Genomic DNA, 23,611 nt, shown 5'->3' on the forward strand with positions numbered 1-23,611 from the left:
GTTAAATGAGTAAATCATCATACAGTAGAGCTTTGACAACTGCAAGGCGTTTATGGGTACGGTGACTGTAGCATCTGCAATAAAATGTAGAAAGCAAAAGAACAGACAGGGATATTAAGTTTCCCCGCAATCTCCTTGAAACACGAAAGGCTGCATTTTGTGCAGTAAGACAGGTGGGAACGCCTAAACCCTTTCTTAGCTTGCAGACTACCAATCGTGTCTTGACTAGCAGTTGAAATGCATTCAGTAAGGCATGTTATAACAACGTTTTGACCTTTGATCAGGTATTATGAAGCGATGACTGTTTACTGCCAAATGCAACGAAACTTCATTTATGTAGTCCATTAAAGGGTTATTTTTTAAAGAATCATTTGTGGTCACAAAGTCATGCTGAAATTATTATAATTATGAGATGAGCACACATATCATTGCAATACCATAATTTGAAAGTCTGTAGTGGGAAATGCTGAATTTTACCTGAATGCATACTTTCCTACTGTAGGTGGTGCGGCAAAATGAAGAACATGGTACTAGAAGCAATTGTTATAATGGTCTATTGCTACTGTATATAGTAATCGTTGAATGGTGATAAAGATTGGTCAAAAAATACAACTCATGAGGACGAATAATAAGGCTTTTGGAACAAAACTACACTCCCATCGTTCGCTTTGATGCTTTGTTGAGATTTTATTATCCAGCTAATCCAATCCAATATTTATCCTATACATTAACAAAAATCTGTATGCGTAATTTTTGTTATTAAAAATATGGCTGCACAATATAAAAGAAAAATGCGATTCGTGAATAGGGCAGTGATAGTTGTCATACCCACTGCGGTGGTGCAGCGCAATCACAAACTATAAAAAAAAGTACACTCAGGGAAGCACTTTGCAGTTCGGGCGGCCTGCCTAAACTGGGAAACCCTACCGCCTTAACTAGGTCAATAAATAAATAAATAACTGATAACTGCACAAAAGGCCGTCCAGTGCATCTCAGAAACTAGCGCAGACGCGCTTCACACAGCGAGCGGGCACGTGCACCACATGGCCGAATTGAGAAAGACGTGATCCGGACCATCACTGTATGGAGGATAACTAGCCAGTTGATAAAACATCTTGGAGAATAGCCCGGACGCGATTCACACCGCGAGCGTTCATGCGTGCCACACCACCGAAATGAGATTAAGACGTGGTCCGTCATGTCTGGAGGATAGCCAGTTGATAAAACTTTTTTGTGCTTTCATCGTTCGCCTGACGTTCTACAACATCTGCTTTAGTTTGTTTATTAACTCTTTAGTTTCACCTCATCACGCAGCTATTCCCGTTGGAGGTAAAAACATTTAATTCATTAATAATCTAGTATGTGTTCATTTTCTGTCATAGTTTGTTTAAAATTAAGTTTAATTTGAGTGTTTTAAATAAAAATATTTTCATTTTCATCATGACGTGTACGCCACCGCCTTTGATTGCCATGCCCCCGGCCCCGCCCACATGCCCAACCCTACCACCTTAACTAACAAATTTCCTGTGGGAAACCCTGACACTCTCGTCCGGCGAGATGTCTTCAAGTTCATGTGAATGCAAACGGCCAACAGACTCATTCTGTAGTATTGTTTATACTCGACGTGTCCGCACGAGGCCATTTGTGGGTGCGTCAAAACTTACGTCAACGCAGACTGGGTGGTCTTTTAGTAACCGTGCATGTGGCACTGCTTCTGAAAAAGACTAATCTCAAGGCGATTCTGTCCGAGCAGGCAAGCCGGTGACATATCTCTTTAATTAATTCATGCATATACTATTTATCTAACACTTTAAATTAAATATGGAAACTTTATTAAAATTATGATTTTACATGTGATTCAACAAACACATTTATTGAATGTACCAAAGGATAAAGAATATAAAATACAAACCTTGAGATTTCTGTAATGTTTGTTTAGTAAAAACGTTAATTAAATGATAATGTTTATAAATAAATACTAGGGGTGCTCCGATCAATCAGCCGTAGATCGGTATCGGTCGATAATGGCATTAAATGACTCGATCGGTACTCGCTAAATTTGCCGGTATCATGAAACGATCTTTCTGTTATTGTTTGTCATCCTAGGGCTCCTGAATGTGGCTGCAATAAGAGACCAAACACAAGCCGTGACTCTAAATAACAACGAGTGAAGTCACATGCTATGACGTGGCTTCAACATAACTTTTGTGACAGCCATTACCGTTTTAAGTGATCGCACCACATATACATATACATATGCTACTTGCAGAAATCAAACCAGCAACCCTTCAATTATTATCGGCCCTGTGCCTGAACCACTACTCCTCACAACCTTCTTACAATTTGAAGATAAGGCACCAGGTTCAATATTCTGATTACCACTCCACCATGTAACCCATCATGGTACTGCTGTGAACTGAGTGGCAAGTTGACAGCTTAAAAATAAGGGAAACGGATGTCAGCAACAATAAGCTAGACAGAAGTACATCCCTTAAACGCTTTGAGAAGGCCAAGGAAAGGCTGTAAGACTGCACTGCAGTTATAAATTATTTTTCCTAATCATTATTTTTCTGCAAGCTGGGCATTACAGCAAAGGTTATAGATGAACTGCTATTCTGTGAGAGACTTTGCACAGTATGGATGCTATGCAGTATAGTACTAGCTACAACGATTTTATTAATAATAAGAATGCACTGGCAACATGGTACTGTGTGTGACTGGTATGTGTTATTAATGCCACCACTACCTTCTTCAAATTATTATAGCCATATGTATTTGATTGTTTTGGAAAGTAAGCAGGATTATGTACATATACTGTTAGTTGGTCACTATAACATAAAATAAATCCTATCAGGGGTTTATTTTTGGAAAATGACTGGACAATATCCAGTCGCAAGCAGCTTATTACTTTGAATAATTTAAAAATTGTGTTAAGCTTAAAGTATTCCAAAAATAAGATATCTTGAAAAGAAATCAATAACACTGTGCATACTGCAGCTATACTCGTGTTAGAAAAACTATATTGTTGGCGAGCAGAAACAAGATTTGCATTTTCGGTGAGAAATAGCAGTGCTTGCAAGGCAGAAAAGAGTGTTATGGATTTAGACTTTGGTTCAGCAGAAATGAAATGCCGTCTTGCTGTTGTCATGAAGTTAAGCACGTGCCTATGTTTCTAATCTGCTGTGCCATGGCTAAAAAATAATTTTAAAATATGGCAATATAAATACACTGTACATTTAATGTCACAACTCAAAAATCTCTACACACCTCAGAGAGATCAAATGTATTTGTAGTGTACATTTTGTTTTAAAGCAGTTGACAATAAACAATTTCCAGTAGGGGAGAGCGGGGCAAAATGGTTTTTGGTTTTGGCTCAATCATTCAAGAATATTTGAGTTTGATTAATAATATTTTTAAACAAGCAACACACACATCTCCACTACAAATGAACATTTGAAGTTTGTTTCTAGTACTTACAATTCTTGGACAATTACACCAAACGTGACAGAAGTGCAAACGTTACAACTTACCCCATAGGTGGGGTTAATAGTAACAGGCAGGGGGTAGTTGTAACACTTGCTATAAATTAAGTTTGCAGGCAAATATCTCAATACTATTTTGTCTATATACTTGAAGTGGATATTGTTTATATATCTGTCTATAATAGACAGGTATCCACAGTGTATTCATTCATCCAACCCTTTTCTAACAATATTTCAATTATAAATGGAGACAAATGTCTAAATATGTGAGAAAAAGCGGCACAATTATGACAAAAAATTTTTTTATATGTGACCCAGTCTGTAAACACCATACTACAGTTTCAAAATCAAATTCTGAGATACTGAGCATCAAAGTCTGATTTTAGTCATTCATTTCATTATGATTTTAATCTTTGACGTGACCTTATTCAATCAATATTAAAGATATGAACAAAAATACATTTGAGACATGATTTTTGATAGGACAGGCACATTTATTTTGTTGGCAGCCAGCAATCATTCGTGTAGTAGCCTATTTAAAACAACAGCAAAGATTATGCTAATGTTAGCAGTTTAGTGTTGAGGGGTTAGTTATAACACAGCGTTACAATGAACCCCGCTGGGTCAAAATATTTTCAAGCCCACCAAAAAAGTTGCTAAGAGCTGCAGACATATTTCAAAACAATGCTATGTTTTAGTCAACAAGACTCTGATTAATATGACATAGCATTGGATTTGATATCTTACACACCCAACTTAGAAACCGAAAAAACAAATGATGAAAAATTTACTTACATGCCACCAAAACACTTGTTCATCAATAACTGTCTGGAAAAACATTATACATTTCCAATCATTTGCGGGATATCGTCTTTAGGCAGCGTGAAAAAAATACGGAAAAACAAAATGCTCAACCTTGTGCAACAATTTAAACAGTCCGTGTTACAACTAACCCCGGGTTAGTTTTTGCCCCGCGCACCCCTTATAGACGGTTTCAGCAGTAACAACATAAACAAGCGGCTGTCATGGTCCGCACGTAACTTTCGGTACTCCGCTAAGAATAAATAACAACAAAGTTCTTTAAACATAGTTTTTTATATAACAAGCAAAAAACAACACAAAGATTACAAAGGAAACGAAAACATTTGTTATTTTCGAGGAGATATTTGTTCAAGAGATCAGTTTAGCAACTAGTCCGACCATTAAAAAAACAAAACTGGAAGTAAAGTTCGGATCCAGATGTGTATCGCGTCAGCGCACGTGCGTCCGATGAAACCGTCTATATGAACAAATAATGTTTTCACAAGTTTGGGACAAACTCTTGAGGGAGAGTACCATCATTTCTGGGTGTACCATCCCTTTAAGGCTTTAACTTTAACCCAAATGTGAAGAATATGAATGTGTTGCTTCGCAAGTGCCAATTAAAATGTGCATTACATTAAGGGTGTTTCCCCCAAAAATAGAGTTTCCAGCAAAGTGGATTTCGTGCTTAATAAATAATTGACACTACAAATGTTCAGTACCCAACAACAGCTGGCCTTTCCCTTGACAACATGCTGTCAGTGAGAGCTCTGCACACAGACCGAGCACATGTTGTGTGGAATGTGTGGAGTATGAAGACTGTATCAGTATAATGATCTGCATACTGTTCTTCCTCCTCCATCAGATCCTTGTCTTAATCACATCAAGGAACTGAAAAGCGGGGGGGATCATCTCATCCTCCTTCTGGATGGATTGCACATCCAAATCTAGTCTCAATTTTGATCTCTACTGTAGTTCAGGCTCAATGACAAAGACCACAAATAAACTACAGTAGTTTGGATTATCTGAAAAGAATAAGCATTCTCCTAAGACAAGACTAGTCATTTGATCAACCCATTTCACAACCCAGATATTCCATTACAAAGTAGTGGCCAACACAACACTGAATCATGCATAATAAAGTGCAGACATGCATTAACACAAGCACACACACACACACACAAACACACACCAGCATATAATACTTAAATTTTACAATATTTGGTTCCAATTTATTTTATTTGTCATAGTATAACAGAATATACAGTCTGATTAGACATATGGCGTTTGACACGAGCAAAAACTGGAATGCATAACATAAGGCGGGTGAAATGTTTTCTGTCTATTCGTTTTAAGTTAAACGTTCTGCTTAATGTAAGGGAGTCATTTACTAATTTATTGTTGTTCTTTTTTAATAAAAAAAAAAAAAAATGAACAAACACTAAGCATTCGTAGTAATGGAAAACTAGGTCTTTCATTTATTTGGGTTATAACGCAGATACCATCCGGCAAATTCGTTTTATTAATAAACAAGCTGTTTAATACAGTCATTTTATTGGTGTTGGGTTTTTCATTAAGAATAATAATGAACCATTTAAAAATGTTTGTGCCTTTGAAGTGCACTTCGGGAAGGGGATGTTGCATAAACAGTCGATTCAAATAAAGAGAAAAAGACGCTGGATTCATTGCTCTATTCGCCAAGTGTATTTTAATTGGCCACACTATGAGTCACAATTGTGCAACTTTCTCTAGAGTTTATACATCAAGAGTTATAATCTTTGAAGGGAATAGGGCATAGGAATGATCACTTTCGACTTGAATTCACCCTTTATCTTTTTGTGAGAGGCAGCCGCGTATGCTTTAAAGGGATAGTTCGGCCAAAAATGATAATAAACCCATGATTTACTCACCCCCAAGCTGACAGAGTTGCATATGTCCATCGTTTTTCAGACAAACACATTTTCAGATATTTTAGAAAATGTTTTAGATCTTTCGGTTGATTAAATGTAATGTTACGGGGTCCACCCATAGTCCACGACCTTCTAGTCCAAAAAAAGTGTGACCATCCTTCACAAATTAAATCCAAACGGCTCCAGGATGATAAACAAAGGTCTTCTGAGGGTAATCCGCGCGGTGTTGTTGTATAAATATCAATATTTAAAACTTTATTAACGTAAATAAATACCTTCCGGTAGGGCCGCCATCTTAGTCGCGTCCGCATTCAGGATGAGAGCTTACGCAGCCTACGGAGGCTAAACTGCTGCTGCTCTGTGCCCCCGCCCTCCGAATTTGTCATACGTCACTAAGAAAAGTGCGTACACTACGCTAATACTCTCTCCTGAATACAGAGGAGTCTAAGATGGCGGCGCTACCGGAAGGTATTTATTTTTGTTAATAAAGTTTTAAATATGGATATTTCTACAACAACACCGCGCGGATTACACTCAGAAGACCTTTGTTTATCATCCTGGAGCCATTTGGATTTATTTTGTCGTGGACTTTGGTCAGAAAGGTGGACTATGGGTGGACCCCGTAACATTACATTTAATCAACTGAAAGATCTAAAACATTTTCTAAAATATCCGAAAATGTGTTTGTCTGAAAAACTATGGACATATGCAACTCGGACAATTTGGGGGTGATTAAATCATGGGTTTAATATAATTTTTGGCCGAACTATCGCTTTAACCAATCATTGAACAGATTATTAGCAACCAATCACAGAAAGTATTTTACTAACATTAAAGTGCCGTGTAGAAAATATTCAGGAGAAAATGGTTTGGAATGCCATTTAATTCACACATCAAAAAAGTCTCATACAGAAATATAATTAAGAAATCAAGAACGCAGGGCTTTATATGGTAATTTAGGCAAATCATTAAACAAATGATGACAAAACACAGAAGAATTTTATTGTGTTTTATGTTGTACTTTAATCTACTGATGTTTTGGGATTCTTTTTTCCCCAAAGTATCGGTTTAGGCGCCGGTACTGTTTTTATAAGTATCGATTTGGCACCAGCATCAAAAACGTGATACCCAGTCCTACCTATGAATATGCAAATTAATCCCCCCTCTACTCAATCATACAGCTCTGACCAAAAACCAGGGTACAGGGGGACTTTAACACTGTTTATTCCCTGTTGACCCTATGACCCAATTTAAGGTTGTGACCCACCAGAGGACAACCACTGTTTGATTTAAACCTGCAGAAGTCTGTGTGTACATTTGCACAGAGCCAATGAAGATCAATATGACAGGGTTAAAAAAACAGCACATGCACCAACTTATCACTGGTTAAAAATCTACTTTTCAGTCAATGATATGCTTAAACATTCAGACCTAACACAATGTTATTGACTAAAGGTTCCTAAGATTCTCATTATTTGTAGGAATTCCCAGAATGCAAATTTGGGAGAAATGCCATTGAATTGACTGCAACACAGATCTAGACCCAAACCAAAGGCCTTTCTTTACCTTCTATAATCCAACCATATATTCAGACTAGGGATGCTTAACGATTAATCGTGATTAATCGTTAGCAGAATAAAAGTTTTTGTTTACATCATATATGTGTGTGTGAACTGTGTATAATAACTTTGTATAAATAAATGTACACACATGAATGTATATGTTTTAGAAATGTTAACATGTGTATATACATTTGTATATTTATGTAAACTTTATATTATATATAAATATAAATACTTAATATATACATTTTTTTCTTAAAATTATGCATGAATGTGTTCATATTTATATATACACATATTTATTATACACAGTTTACACACATGTAAACAAAAACTTTTATTCTGCTAACGATTAATCGCGATTAATTGTTTAGCATCCCTAATTCAGACATGCAAAATGACCCCTTAATGCTGCATTATATTCAATGGATGACAAAAAAAAAACTTAAGTATGTGTGAAAATAAATAAAAATATAAACAAATGTGCTTTTTATGATCCACAGTAAAGTCATTCATGCAAGTAAACTCTGGTGGATTTTGCCTTATGTATGAATACTGTATGTTAGCTTATATCTATAAACCAGTGTGCTTTAAAACATTGACAAAACATACATATAAAAAATTATAGTATCTCACTTCCAAAAATATGGATTATGATCATTCATCATTTACATTAGATTTTAGGCTGTGTTGTAAACTAAACGCTGTTGGCTATTTAAAAGGGGGAGGAGCCACTAAATGTCCCACCCTATGTTCCGTTTCAAAACTGCACTTTTGAAGGTCCTTCAGTATTCACAGACTTAATAAAACTCCTAGGTTTGCACATATATTGCACATATTTATAGTGGCTCAGACTGGGTTCATTCAAAGTCAAAGCTATATGTTTTATAAAACAGATTTGATTACAAACAGTACGCCAGGAACAAACGCTATATGACTAATAGAGCCAATCTAACATTACATAACAAGAAAGAAAGGATGCTTGTTTTGGCTACAACAAATGGCATGGACAATCGATACAACGCAATTGGCTGGGATAACACTGCATCTCGATTCAAATAGCCCAATTAAATAAATCCAGGTCTGAGTTCAGCGTGATCAGCGGTAGAGGTATCCGAGCTGAACAGATTGTGTCGGTTTTGTCTTGGCTCCAGATTTGGTAAGAATTATTCTGTTAGACAGCACATTGAACGCATAACCCCCTGACCCTGTGACAGCACTTTATATTCCTGCAGCTCACTCACGGTTTCCATAGAAACATTCGAGTATGTGTCTCTTCCCTCTGCAGGTTACATGTAGATTGATTTATTTTTGAGAACTTAATTAGGAATGGACTCGCCGGAGTCCTCTGATCATTAAACTGCTCCATTCAGAAAGCAGCCTGGTACAACACCCACATCATAGGTTTCCCCATTTACTGTGTGAACTTTATTAACTAGTCGCCATTTATGTAGCCCAAACTTATTAATGCATGTTTCTATACTCATAATCAAAATAACTTTTCTGTGTTGGACAAAAATATCACTTTTAAAGGGACATTCCACTTTTTTTGAAAATATGTTCATTTTCCAGCTCCCCTAGAGTTAAACTTTTGATTTTTACCGTTTTTGGAATCCATTCAGCCGATCTCCGGGTCTGGCGCTTTTAGCATAGCTTTTTAGCATAATCCATTAAATCGGATTAGCCGACGGAAACGTGGTTACTTTCAATAGCAGGGGACTATTTTCGGGCAGTGCGTAATATCACTACGCCTGCTGCAGCCATGTTACAGCAGCAAAGTCCTTGATTATTATGCCAGAATGAGAGTATAGTCCTAACCATATCTGCCTAGAAAAACACAACTTTTAATTTTCCGTCGGTCTTAGTATACGATGTAACTACAGAAGAGTCAAGTTGTAAATAGGAAAAATATCAAAACTCATTGGTTATTTTTTAGCGTGATGCTAATGGTCCAATCAGATTCAATGGATTATGCTAAGCTATGCTAAAAGTGTTATCGCCAGATCCGGAGATCAGCTAAATGGATTTCAAAACCGTAAAAATCACATGTTTAACTCTAGGGGAGCTGGAAAATGAGCCTATTTTCAAGAAAAAGTGGAATGTTAAGCCCCTAACCTAACCCTAACCACTTAAGTGTAGTGCCCACTCTTCTAAAACTATCAATCAATTCCCAATGGATACAAAGTTCCCAGCTGTTTTATTTTAGAGAAATATCCAATTGCAAAAAGGAAAACCTGATTTACCCCATTGGAGAATCTGAAAGACTTAGAAAGTAGCACACATTGTTCATTTTTATTGCATTTTGCATGTCACGTGTCCCCATCCACTTGGAAATAAATATGCTTCATGCAAAAATGAGAGACGTTTAGCATGACACAAGTGTAAATTGAATGAAATAATCTGAAATAATTATATTACATGTTGTTTTTGTGCAATATAATAGGTGTTCTTTAAAATTATGATGTCATTTTAGTAAAAAAATTTAAATAATTGGGAGAGCAAGTATCATTTAAACTGAATATGCTTTTTATTTTTTATTTTTATTCTAGTTCTCAAATTTGATTGGACAAAAGGTATCCCCAAGGTACTGATAGAACCAAAAAAGCTCTGCGATGCTTTACTGTTTTGTATGCCGCTGTAACAATATCACCTCAGGGCTCAACATAAAGGACTGCCCAATGGCCCGGGGCCAGCGTGAAAGACGCTTGGGCCAGTAAACAGTATTGTCTTTATGCAATGTTACCATCGAGACACATTTTAAGCATCAAACTTTACCTTCTTAGCAATGTCATGAGTTTGTCCTACCATACTGGATGTTGTGGACTGGACACTGTTGCGTATTACGTCAGCTGGTAGAGTAAAGAGATGATATTAAGATAGCGCCCTCTAATTACGAGGCCAAATGAAATCGTGATTATTTATTATCTTGGAACCAGACGTTTACTTGGGTAAAACACGACAAAAGAAACGATCCAGTGTTTGCTGTCAGTTTACAGGCAAAGCAGACAAGCCGGGAGCCTTTTTTCATTGGAACAAGCAACTACCGTAAACAAAACCTCGAAGCTGGCAGCACATGGTTGCATGGTGTCTAAAAGGGTTGCCCATATAACCCTTCATCTGGTCCACTGAACTTAATGGCGGGACGTGAATGGAAAAAATATGAAAAAGAATATCAAGCGCATCGAGAGACATTAACAAAGCATATTAATAACACATATCAAAGGAATCTTGTTGTAAGGAAGATAAGAGTTCTCCATTTCTGTGCACAGCTAATCCTGAAACTATTGACACTGATGAGAGTGTTGGGAAATTGAATGAAATGTTTATTTATACAACTATATTTGACTTTTGAATTATTATTTTAAATATGGGTCACTGAAATTTAATTTAGCATAGCAAGTATAAAACGAAACCACTGGGCCGACCGCCCCGGAATAATTTTTTTTTGCATTGAGCCTTGAACCTATTGTTTCCCACCTTGCTAATCCTGAGGTACATTTTCAAATTAGCAATGAATGTTTAGACATCTCTTGACCTAGCAATGGCAAATTCCAAATCTGTGGCATAGAAAAGTAAATCTAAACTGAAACTGCGCAAAGATGCGGGGATGTGGGTGGAGCCAAAGTACCTGGATGCTAAACCACGCCCGCCAAGCTCTATGGTAGCTTGACGGAGCAGCAGCAAGCCACTTGTCGCTCAAGTGGCCACGCCCTTAATTATGCAAGACTTTAAGGCTTAATATCATTTAAATGGATGAGTTACAAAACAATTCACCCCCTCACAGTTGTCATGAAGGGTAAAATTAGCTATATAGACCAAAAACCTTTTGTACTGGGTTGTAAACATTTATTTCTGCTGTTAAGTTGGGCATTTTAACATAGGGGTTTATGGGATTGACTCCCTTTCAGAGTCAGCCATCACTAGATGAATTGCAGTTTAAAGCAACACTATGTAGTTTCCATGTAAAAATGACTTACAGCTCCCCCATGTGGTTTAAAAGTGCAACAGTGCCTGGTATCAGACACTCTTCTGCAGGCAGGGGGAGGGGCGGGGCTGTGTTTCCTACCCTCCACTGCCACTTTTAGAGTGTGCTTGTAGCAGCTAGGAGGCTGCTGAGGTTGCAGCAACAGTACAATTTGTCCAGTTAAACGTTGTTCTATCACTTAAAATAATTTTAGAGACATTATTTAAAGGTAAAAAAACTACATAGTGTTGCTTTAAGTCACTTCCATGTTGGCTTCACAAGAGAGACCGGAAGGTTGCTTCTTGGTTTTAATACTCTTGCTTTTATTATATTCCTTTTTTATTCTTGCTTTGAATCGACTTAATTTACTTGCTTACAATGGTTGTTTAGTCATGCTGGTTCCTCTGATTAAAAAAAATATTTATTTATTTTTTTATAGCACACAAACACACACACACAATTGTGTAATTGCAAGCATACAACAGTGGCATCAAGCTCTTAGTTCTAATATCCTGCAATGAAGAGTTAAGTGGAGTCAACCTCTGCTTTTCATCTGAGGAAAATAAGAGCACGTTTCTCACAAGAGAGTTTTCCTACAGTTATAGAGGTTAAAGTTGAACCCTTTGGAGAAGCGCAATACAATTTTGCCCCATTTGTGGCAGCAGGGATGACCTCTATGACCCAAACATAATAAAAGCATGCTCCTATAGGAGAAAGACTCATCTGAGGGCCATTCGCTATAAAATGGTCCAACAATAAAAAGGTTAGAAATCAAAGTACCCTTGCTCTGCTTTAATCCAGTTCTTGTGCCTTCAACAGTGTAACCAACTCCTGGTAAATGAGTCTCGAAATCAGAAGGCGATGAGGTGGATTTCTGCCGACTCCGTGACCTACCGCCTGCTCCTCCCTCCCAGAATAATTACAGGCCTACATCTCTGCACAGCAATTACAGAGCATTTCCATAAGGATCACGAACCTCTCTCTCTCTCTCTCTCTCACCCACACACTCCCTCACTATTCTCTCCCACATTCATCCACTCTTTCAGAAAACACCTCTGAAATCTCATTTTCTCACACCAAGAAAGTATATGTATTCGGACCACTCAGAAACCAAAAAGTAATACGTGACTTCATCTGTGAAATCCAGGCTAAAGTCTCAATTTAATAACGAGATTAGAAGCATCAATGTTTGATTTCACTCATTGATTTCAATCTTTGACATGATCCTTCTCAAGTCAATAGTAAAGATATCAAGGTCATATTTTACACAATGTTATTGGGATGATTTTATACACTGTCAGAAGAAAATGGTAAAACATTGCCAGGAGGTACACATTGGTGCCAAAAAGTGTATATTTTTACCTCAGGAGGTATACACTGGTAACAAAGAGTGCATATTAGTACTGAACCGTAGGAGGTACACACTGGTACCAAAGAGTGTATATTTGTACCTCAGGAGGTACACACTGGAGCCAAGTGTGCATATTAGTACGGTACCTCAGGAGGTACACATTGGTGCAAAGTGTATATTTGTACCTCAGGAGGTATACACTGGTAACAAAGAGTGCATATTAGTACTGAACCTTAGGAGGTACACACTGGTACCAAAGAGTGTATATTTGTACCTCAGGAGGTACACACTGGAGCCAAGTGTGCATATTAGTACGGTACCTCAGGAGGTACACATTGGTGGCAAAGTGTATATTTGTACCTCAGGAGGTATACACTGGTAACAAAGAGTGCATATTAGTACTGAACCTTAGGAGGTACACACTGGTACCAAAGTGTATTTGTACCTCAGGAGGTACACACTGGTACCAAAGAGTGTATATTTGTACCTCAGGCGGTACACATTGGTGCCAAAACGTGTATATTTGTACCTCAGGAGGTACAGACTGGTGCCAAAAAGTATATATTTGTACCTCAGAGGTACACACTGGTGCCAAAACGTGTATATTTGTACCTCAGGAGGTACACACTGGAGCCAAGTGTGCATATTAGTACTGAACCTCAGGAGGTACACACTGGTACCAAAGTGTATTTGTACCTCAGGAGGTACACACTGGTACCAAAGAGTGTATATTTGTACCTCAGGAGGTACACACTGGAGCCAAGTGTGCATATTAGTACGGTACCTCACATTGGTGGCAAAAAGTGTATATTTGTACCTCAGGAGGTATACACTGGTAACAAAGAGTGCATATTAGTACTGTACCTTAGGAGGTACACACTGGTGCCAAAGTGTATTTGTACCTCAGGAGGTACACACTGGTACCGAAGAGTGTATATTTGTACCTCAGGCGGTACACATTGGTGCCAAAACGTGTATATTTGTACCTCAGGAGGTACAGACTGGTGCCAAAAAGTATATATTTGTACCTCAGGAGGTACAGACTGGTGCCAAAAAGTATATATCTGTACCTAAGAGGTACACACTGGTGCCAAAGAGTGCATATTAGAACCTCAGGAGGTACACACCTGTGCCAAAGAGTGCACTTTAGTAACTTAGAAGGTACACACTGGTACAAAAGGTTTCACATTAGTACTGTACCTCAGAGGTACACACTGGTGCCAAAAAGTGTATATTAGTACCTCAGATGTATACACAAAGAGTGCATATTAGAACCTCAGGAGGTACACACTGGTGCCAAAGAGTGCACTTTAGTACCTTAGAGGTACACATTGGTACAAAAGGTTTCACACTAGTACTGTACCTCAGAGGTACACACTGGTACCAAAAAGTGCATTTAGTTCCTCAGGAGGTACACACTGGTAACAAAAAGTACATTTTAGTACCTTAGAGGTACACACTGGTAACAAAGAGTGCACATTAGTACCTCAGAGGTACATATTGCTCCCAAATGTATACAAATTTGTAGTGGTTCATACTAGAACCTTTATAAAGGGTACTGCCTCATTGACAGCTTGGGATCACTGCTTTACCATTTTTTTCTGACCGTGTACAAAAATAGAAAACAGTAAATGACAAAAGCTGGGTTTTTCACAGACTGTGGTCACAAATGTCTTTTTTTTTATACGGGCACAGTGTCCCAATGGTGGACTTTAACAAATGTCAATTTAGTTTTGTTACATTAAGGTCACATTACAACAATTTTGGTGACGCTTTTACAAGGCCATTTATTATTGCTGGTGTTCAGATAGAGATTTTATTGTTTTATGGTCCCAGTGTCCCAGACCCAATTAAAGAGTGAAATAAACACCTTCATTATTCAGTTAACGTGGATAAATGATGTATATTCATTTTACACAAATGGCTCCCCTCAGTTCTAGCTTCATTTCCACAACAGCCAACGATTTTGCTCCTCATTAGTTTTAATTAAATTAAAGCGTGAATACATGACAATTTTTGGGATGTTTGTATCCATGCAATGCTAGTTATACAATTAGCCTCTACAAAACAAGGATTCTGAATGTTACAACGAAAGTAAATAAAAGGCTTAATAAGTGCATTGCAAGCGATTAAATACTAAAAGTCCAAAGGCCCACAGGAGTCCTTAGCCGAAGAAACGTCTATTTCTTCAATTACAGAAACCTTTAAGCCAAACTATCTGACATTTCATCGACATGAAGCTTCCCCCCTTAGTTAACCTTGTCAGGTTTAATGTGTTGATTCATTACGCAATGCAATCCAATGCATGTTGTTGCTAATGTTAAAAAAGGTGCGTATTTTATGGGCGCTTAGGAAGATTACTCAAAATGCAGTGTGCATTAGAGAGAGAGCTCTTTGAAGAGAGAGAGCGAGATCGAGAGAGCTCAGACAATGAGATGTGGCAACAGCTCAGAGCCGTCCGCCTCCAGACCGAGAGGAGAGTGGGTGTGCGGAGTGAATCTCTCTCTCTCTCTCTCTCTCGCTCTCTCTCTCTCTCTCTCTCGCTTACAAAACCCATTCCCTTTCAAACGACTATCGGCACATCTATAATAAATGCTGTCTTTCTGGGTTTATGGAGTTCAGGCATGGCGACAAAAGCTAAAGTTGATGTGACTGGGATAGTTGTTCACTTATTAAATACAATGGGTGAGTGATTTATTAAACGAATGGAGAAACAACTGCAAACACATCCATATTGCATTTGGAACGCAGAAGTTTTTAACCAAAGTAACTTACTGATAAAATGTATACTTTGAATGCACTCTGTGTGTGTTTCATAGTTTCATGGAAATACTAACGCAATGCAATACCAATTGAAAGGGAGGATTTTATAGGATGCTAGTATGCAATAACAAAGTCTTGTAAAGAGTAACCAGCTGTGGTGGTTTACAATATCTAATCTCTGTTTACTTGGCAATGTCCATTAAACATCTTTTCTCTTTAAAATGTTTATGTTTTTCTTTCAAACTGTATTAGTGACAAGAAAGAGACTTAATTGTAAAGACAACAAAACATTAAAAAGAAAGGTTCACCCAAAATGGAAATTGTCCTCATTTCCTTTATCCAGACCTGGAAAATGTCCTTGTTACAGAAATAACTGTTTTTGGCCATGTTTTTGAATATAAAAACCATGCGAACATCAAATGTAGACCACAGACAATTCATCGCCCCTTTAAGGCCCGAGCACAAAGGTGCGAGGACACTATGCAGTCCCTCCAGAAAAACGCGATTATGCGATTGCATGATTCAACGCATAATCAGCTGAAGTCAGCAGCATATATATGAAGGGGGACGCATTTTTTCAAATACGCCGCACTTTCGCAGCATAAATTGCAAATTTCTATATGCAAAATATGCGGGGCTTGCATGATTTCATAATCCCTGCATTTTCGTAGCAAAAAAAAAAAATCACATATATCTTAGCAGAAAGTTGAAAAATGTTGCATTTACTTTACACAAGCGCAGCAATGTCCCCTGTTGCCATGGGAACGTTATGAAGTGACGTGAACATCATTGAAAAGCTACAGTTTTTGCAAATTTATGCAGTTTTTGCAAGTTCCCACAATTTCATTGCATAAAATTGCATTAATATCCCACATGTTCCATCACATTTTAAGAAAATGTGATGCAAGATCAAGGATTTTTGTCCATAATAATCACAAAAAGCAATTTTCTGGAAGGACCGCCTATGGTTCTTTAAGGAGTTATGGTCTGCAATGATTCAGATTTTTGAGGGCATAAACGTGCTCGGCAAGTCAGGAAACTTTGCACAAACGCCTGGAAAATGGCTCGATAGCGCCACCCACAAAATTCAACAAAGCAGCCCTCGAACTGTGTTTGACGTACATGTAATTCAAATTTCGGTACGCTTGTGTATCATTGCAAGACCTACTAAAAAAAGGTATCTTGCAGCCAAGCCTTAAACCCAACAAGAAGTCAGCTATTTTGAACATTTTCTGCCATTTTTAGGCAGTTTTTGCCATTTCCAGGCTTCATACTTCAATGAACTCCTCCTATTTTTTTTTTTTTTTTCGGATCACCATCATATTTGGCCAGTCTCATCTTAAGGCCTTTGCTAATTTGATGCTAAATTGCGAAGGATGCGAGTCTCCGTTAAAATTTGGGCCGGTTCTGGCCTAACAATTTGATGTTTTGCCATGAAACAGGAAGTTGCTGGTACTCAGACACACAATGTCCGATCTGTCCCAAACTTCACATGATTGATTCACATGAACTATGTGCCAATATTTACTTAGTCATAACACCACCCGATGGCAACAGAAAGTGACGTTTTACTCTGCATTACACTATCAACAACATATTAAAGCCGGTTTGGTGAGTAGTAAAGCCAGTTCAGTGATTAGTAGTAAATCGCCATCACCTGCTTTCAGATGGAGCAGCATTTACTACACAGAGCGTTTACTACCTAGTTCACCTACAAGCTGGCAATATCGCATACATTTTTGTGGACGAATCACCTGCGATAATGAATGCAATATTGCCTAGTTTGTCAGTGAACTATAGCTTTGTGTAGTAAATATCGAAGTAAATCTGAAAGCAGGTAATTTACTACGAATAACCAAACCGGCTTTACTGATGAGATGCGAATAACAATCGTCCGATATATTGCCCAGCCCTACTAACAACTTAGCTAAGTGTTAATACATGTTATTAATGCCATGAAACAGGAAGTTGTTGTAACTCAAACATGCAATGTCCAGTCTGTCCTACACTTCAAATGATTGATAAAAGTCCTGGACTAAACACATCAACATGACAATATTCAGTTACAGTCAAAGCGCCACCTGCTGGCATCATGAACAGGCATGTTTTACATTAGCTTAAACATACAGTGTTCAATCTGTGCTCTAATGAATGTTTATTAAGCTTCTAGGAGTGAAATCATTTGTGTGCTACTATTCAGTTTTAGGTACGGCGCCACCTGCTGCCAACAGGATATGTGGCACATCAAAATAACATTGCCATATTCCTCCTATATTTACCCGCTTAAATGCATATTGCCCACTGATCAATGCTTTGCTAAGGTAATCGGCTGACATGGGTGCAAGGGCCATTTCATCAGTGCTTGCGGCTTTAATTTGAGGAACTTTTGCAGGAATGGAGCACCATTGAGTTCCACAGTAGGAGAAAGATACTATGAAAGTCAATTGTGCTCCAGAACTGTTTGGTTACAAAGATTGCCCCAAATATCTTCCTTTGATTTCAGCAGAAAATTAAAAATCTTGAGTTTCATGAGTTTTCATGTTTCATGTCTAGACAAAATGAACACTGATCTAAAATGGCTCATCCACAAGCACATTAGCGTCATTACAACAGCTTCAACTTAAAATGAATGAATAACCATGCATGCACAATGTCTCTGTAGTCGGTGTATAACACCAAAGTGAAGTGACAGAAACATTTTACAGTATGTTGTTGCTTGGAAACCACCTGTCCACATTTCCCACATGAACAACTTTTCTCACTTCTAAAAAAAACATTAAAGTTTGCTCCTGGTAACCTCTGATGAAATGAGTCCCCGAATAAATGAAATTTCACACCTGTCAGGCATGATAACCTTTTCCTTCAACAGATTTATGAGAATTTAATATGCGTATCATAATGTAATTGAAACCTATGCTTGTTATTTGTGTTCTCCTGCATCAGTCATGGCATGTAGAGGAAAAAACAGCCAGACACACCTATGGGTTTCCATGTTTACTTCGCTCAGAGTTGACTATTTGGGAGAGGTGTTAAAGACACTCCCAGCACATTGTCTCACCTGGAGACGTGATGAGACATGTCATACCTGCCGACACCCTGAACAACAACCACTGGAGACGTTTCTAATAAATCATCTACCTATACTAAATAATCAGATCCTCCATCTGAGAACATACTTGAGTTTACAGAGCACATGAACACGATAGCTTGTAGCTACGCAAGTTAAACATAGCTCATTGTTTCTTATGATATGTGTCAGAAAACGATTTATAGTCAAACAAGTACAAAATCTTGTGTGTTATTATCACAAGGGATATGAGCCGAGCCGTTAGCATAAATTTCATTTAACGCTAGGGCCACATGATTAATTGCAACTAATTGTTTGCATAATAAAAGTTTTTGTTTACATCATAGATGTGTGTGTGTATTGTGTATAACAATTGTGTATAAATAAATACACACACACCTGCATGTATAAATCTAAGAAATATTTACATTTGTATATAAAAATTTAAAAGTGTATATATATTAAAAAATGTGTATAGGTGTATATAAAAAATATAATATATGCATATGTAAATATAAAAACTATAATTACATTTATATTTATTAAATGCATTTATAAATATTAAAATTTGTATATATAAAAATTTTAATGTGTATATATATACACACACACACACACACACTTTAATATTTATATATAAATGTAATAAATATAAATGTAATAAATGTAAATGTATTTTTTTATATTTACATATACACATTATATTTTTTATATTTACATATACATATATTTTATTTTTATATATACACACACATCAGGGTTTCCCGAAGAAAATTTGTTAGTTAAGGTGGTAAGTTACGATTTCCCATGAAGGTCGGATATACAGTGTTTGGGATTGCTTGTGCCTGTGTGTAGGCTTGAAGGGTTTTGATTGATGTAACGAAATGGTGGATGTACAGAAAAAGAAACATCAGGTATTTGTAATGCCACACACAACTACATTTTAACGCAATATGCGTACGGTTTTATTTCAAAGTGATTTTCAGTGCACTCAAAGTATTCATTATGTAACACATGTTCATTGGAGAAAAAACTTCAAGATCTTGGCATTGCTAGTGCCACGCTTCACCAGTTAAGATACAAAAAGCACATTCACACTTCTTTACTTTAAATAGGTGACATCATCATGCATTGCCAAACTGAATTGTGGATCCGTCGGTGTCACGTCACTTGCGTCGCTAGAAGCATAAGTTGACAATTTCTCAACTTTTAAGGGCCAACGCAGTGGTCAGCCAACCAAATACCCTTATGCAAATAACCTAGTGCCGAGCCAGCCAATTAAATTTATGCAAGACCGGAGAACAGAGGAAAACGTGTAGCGGCCACTGTGAAAGGCTGTTGTCACCATGACAATCATAATGCAGTTTAAGCATGTGCAATGCTCTTGCCAGGCATTCACATCTACTGTATGTTTCTGCCCCCAGACTGCACTTAAGTGGCTTGACCCCGGCTCACCCACACACCCAGGTGAGCAGACACCACTGATGTCACCCTCCATATGGCTAAGATGTCGTCAGTCCCCACGCCAGGACGCGCAGCTCGTCAGCGTCTGGAGGCTGATGGGATCACACAGAGATTCGACTCACCCCGGCACTGCCTGAATAGGCCCCGGTGCTGGGAGTCTGGTGCCAGTGAGGCTGAATGATTGAGGGCTATGACTCACAGGTGAGGCTTGTTTTAAATCCATGGCAACTCCGGCGGGATCACAGCCATGCCTCGAAGGTAGGGAGTGTTCTGTGTGCGCAGTTAGGTAATAACGGAGCGCATACACACACATGTGCGCACCTACGCCCTGTTAAACTCACACCTACTGAGTCAGAACTTCTTATGACTCTTTAACAGATGTTTGACATTTCCACCATTTCAGCAGATGTTTACACCTTACCTTTCCACACTTAAAGCACGTTTTAATCATTTAACAACAAAGCTATCTGAATAGTGGGTGGATAGCGAGCAGAGATCTCGTTTTCATCAACCACACAATAAAGACGCCAACACCAAGCTGGCACAGCACAATTGTGTGTTAAACCAGCAGATAACCAACAGACAGCCAGCTTGGTCTAATTTAAAGCTTTCCCATGAGATCTAACCCACTTAAGGCTTATTAAATGTAAATCTAAGGACTGATATGGAAAACTAACTATTTAAATATTTGACAAACTGATTTAAACATAACTGCGCTGCATGCCAGTGCTCCCGGTTTTCCAACAGCGCAGATAAAGGACATATCCGCTTGTCCTTGATCAACCAGAATAGTTTCTTTGTCCTCGTTTTAGGTGTTGGACTTCAGGTGGCCTATTTAACAGGCTTAAGCATCTGAGGAGAGCTGTAATCCTTATGTTGTGCCAAGTATTAACTTTTTTTAAAGTGACACACCAAAAACTGCATCGGAAAGCAGAGAGTAGAAAGACTTGACATGCATTGACCAAACCTGTTGCACATACATCACCATCTTTTCTCCAGCAAACACATTCGCTAAATATCACATGCCAATAAACACAACTAGATAGATGGAGATAGAGAGGTAGAGAGATAGGGTGTGTGTGTGTGTGGGTGGGTGCGCGCGCGCGCGAGAGAGGGAGAGACAGAAGGAGAGAAAAAGAGAGAGAGGAATGTGAAGGGTTAAATAAAATATTCTTCAAAGTGACACAGATAGCAAAACAATGCAAATTAGCTTTTATATGCCACGAGGCATTTATAATGACGTATGATCAACATTAGCAAGAACTTCATAAAAGATTAGCTTATAGATTTAAACATAAAACACAGACTTTAAAATAACATTTCGTGCAATGCGGTGACCAATAATTCAACATGCAGTCTTGGTAACTGACGCGTGACACTTTCGTTGCACTAATCTAATGAAAATCAACACCTGTGATCAATAACTTCTTCCATTAGTTTCTTTGAATCCACTTTACCTTATAGACATTTTCCGTAATGCGTTGGACCTCGTCGGTACGAGACATTGTGAAATCTTCAGTTACAACCATAAACGTTGTTTTGGTGAATCTGGTGTGTTATCCGAACCGTGTGTCTCTGTGTTGAATGCTTGCACTCGGATCCACTGGAGTCTGATCGCAGCTGAACACTGGCGTGCGGACGAACGCGATGGGGGCGTGGCTTAAATGAGAAACTCTTCCCACATGATTTAACAGCGTCCGCCGGGCGGAGCTACGACGAATTCCAGCCCCTTCCCAATACCCTTGGAGCAGGAAGTTGTGTCCTCCTGTAAAGTTATGATCTCTGGACTTCATTGTTTATCATTGATTGTATGTGTTTAGCTTTAAAGACTTGAACACACGTACATACAAAAAATGGGTTGTTTCATTTAAATAAATAACAACAGAATTTTACAAAATAAATAAATAAAAAGTTTGATTATTTTAATTAAAAATAATTCTGGTTAAGTAAAATACGTTTTAGATTATCTTATCTCTCTAAATAGATTAAAGTTTGTAGATTGAGATACATGAGAATGACACATGTGGACATAAATTATTATAATCACTATGAGTCTGATAAGTAAAAAAAACAAAATACTTGCTTGCTGAAGATTTAAAAAATATTTTAAAGGCTTTATTGATTTGATATATTACAAGATAAAATCACATAAAGATAAAGAACAAAAAACTAAAGTTGTTCTGTTTTAAATCACATGTAATGCTTTTATTTGTTATTTCCACATTTTAAGGCATTTCCATATATTATTATTATTATTATTATTATTATTATTATTATTATTAGTCATTTGCAGTCACTGGACAAGAGTTTTATAGACAATAAATAGCACAATAAATATTTTAAATGATGCAATGCAATGCAATGAGCATTGGACTCAATAACTACATATAGCACAAATCCACAGAACATTTCTAACTTAAATATGTTGAGGAATGTTTGTATAACCAAACTACTTCCATAATAGGAAAAATAATACTATGGAAGTCAATGGGGTCTCTGATCAGTTTGGGGAGATATTTTGAGAAAAGTTTGTAACCAAATTGATCAGAGGCCCCATTGACTTCCATAGTAGAAAAAAATAATACTATGGAAGTCAATGTGGTCTCTGATCGATTTGGGAAGATATTTTGAGGAAAGTTTGTAACCAAACCAAACAGAGGCCCCTTTGACTTTCATAGTAGGAAAAAAATACAATGGAAGTCAATGGGGTCTCTGATCGGTTTGGAGAGATAATTTGAGAAATATTTGTAACCGAACCGATCAGAGGCCCCATTAACTTCCACAGTAGGATAAAGGAATACTATGGAAGTCAGTGGGGTCTCTGATCGGTTTGGGAAGATATTTTGAGAAATGTTTGTAACCAAACCAATCAGAGGCACCATTGACTTCCACAGTAAGACAAATTCATACTATGGAAGTCAATGGAGTCTCTGATCGGTTTGGTAAGATATTTTGAGAAATGTTTGTAGCCAAACCAATTAGAGGCCCTATTGACTTTCATAGTAGGAAAAAAATACTATGGAAGTCAATGGAGTCTCTGATCGGTTTGGTAAGATATTTTGAGAAATGTTTGTAGCCAAACCAATTAGAGGCCCTATTGACTTTCATAGTAGGAAAAAAATACTATGGAAGTCAATGGGGTCTCTGATCGGTTTGGGGAGATATTTTGAGAAATGTTTGTAACCAAACCAATCAGAGGCACCATTGACTTCCACAGTAAGACAAATTCATACTATGGAAGTCAATG

General features: G+C 37.7%; 1 protein-coding gene across 7 annotated transcripts in view; it reads right to left on the reverse strand.

Moving 5' to 3' along the window:
* Positions 1-22,007, reverse strand: part of baiap2a (BAR/IMD domain containing adaptor protein 2a) — a 122,678-nt gene extending 100,671 nt beyond the window's left edge. For 4 of the 7 annotated variants that reach the window (XM_065263396.2, XM_065263399.2, XM_065263395.2 and 1 more), the window contains exon 1: positions 21,822-22,006. In XM_065263396.2, coding sequence (XP_065119468.1) covers positions 21,822-21,893 — 72 coding nt within the window. In that variant the 5' untranslated portion in view covers positions 21,894-22,006. Of the gene's footprint in view, positions 1-21,821 lie in introns of all 7 variants that reach the window. The other 3 variants (XM_065263391.2, XM_065263392.2, XM_065263393.2) reach the window with 1 other exon arrangement.
* Positions 22,008-23,611: the final 1,604 nt, after the last annotated feature.

The sequence above is a fragment of the Paramisgurnus dabryanus genome, chromosome 3 (assembly GCF_030506205.2).
Source record: "Paramisgurnus dabryanus chromosome 3, PD_genome_1.1, whole genome shotgun sequence".
Taxonomy (NCBI): domain Eukaryota; kingdom Metazoa; phylum Chordata; class Actinopteri; order Cypriniformes; family Cobitidae; genus Paramisgurnus; species Paramisgurnus dabryanus.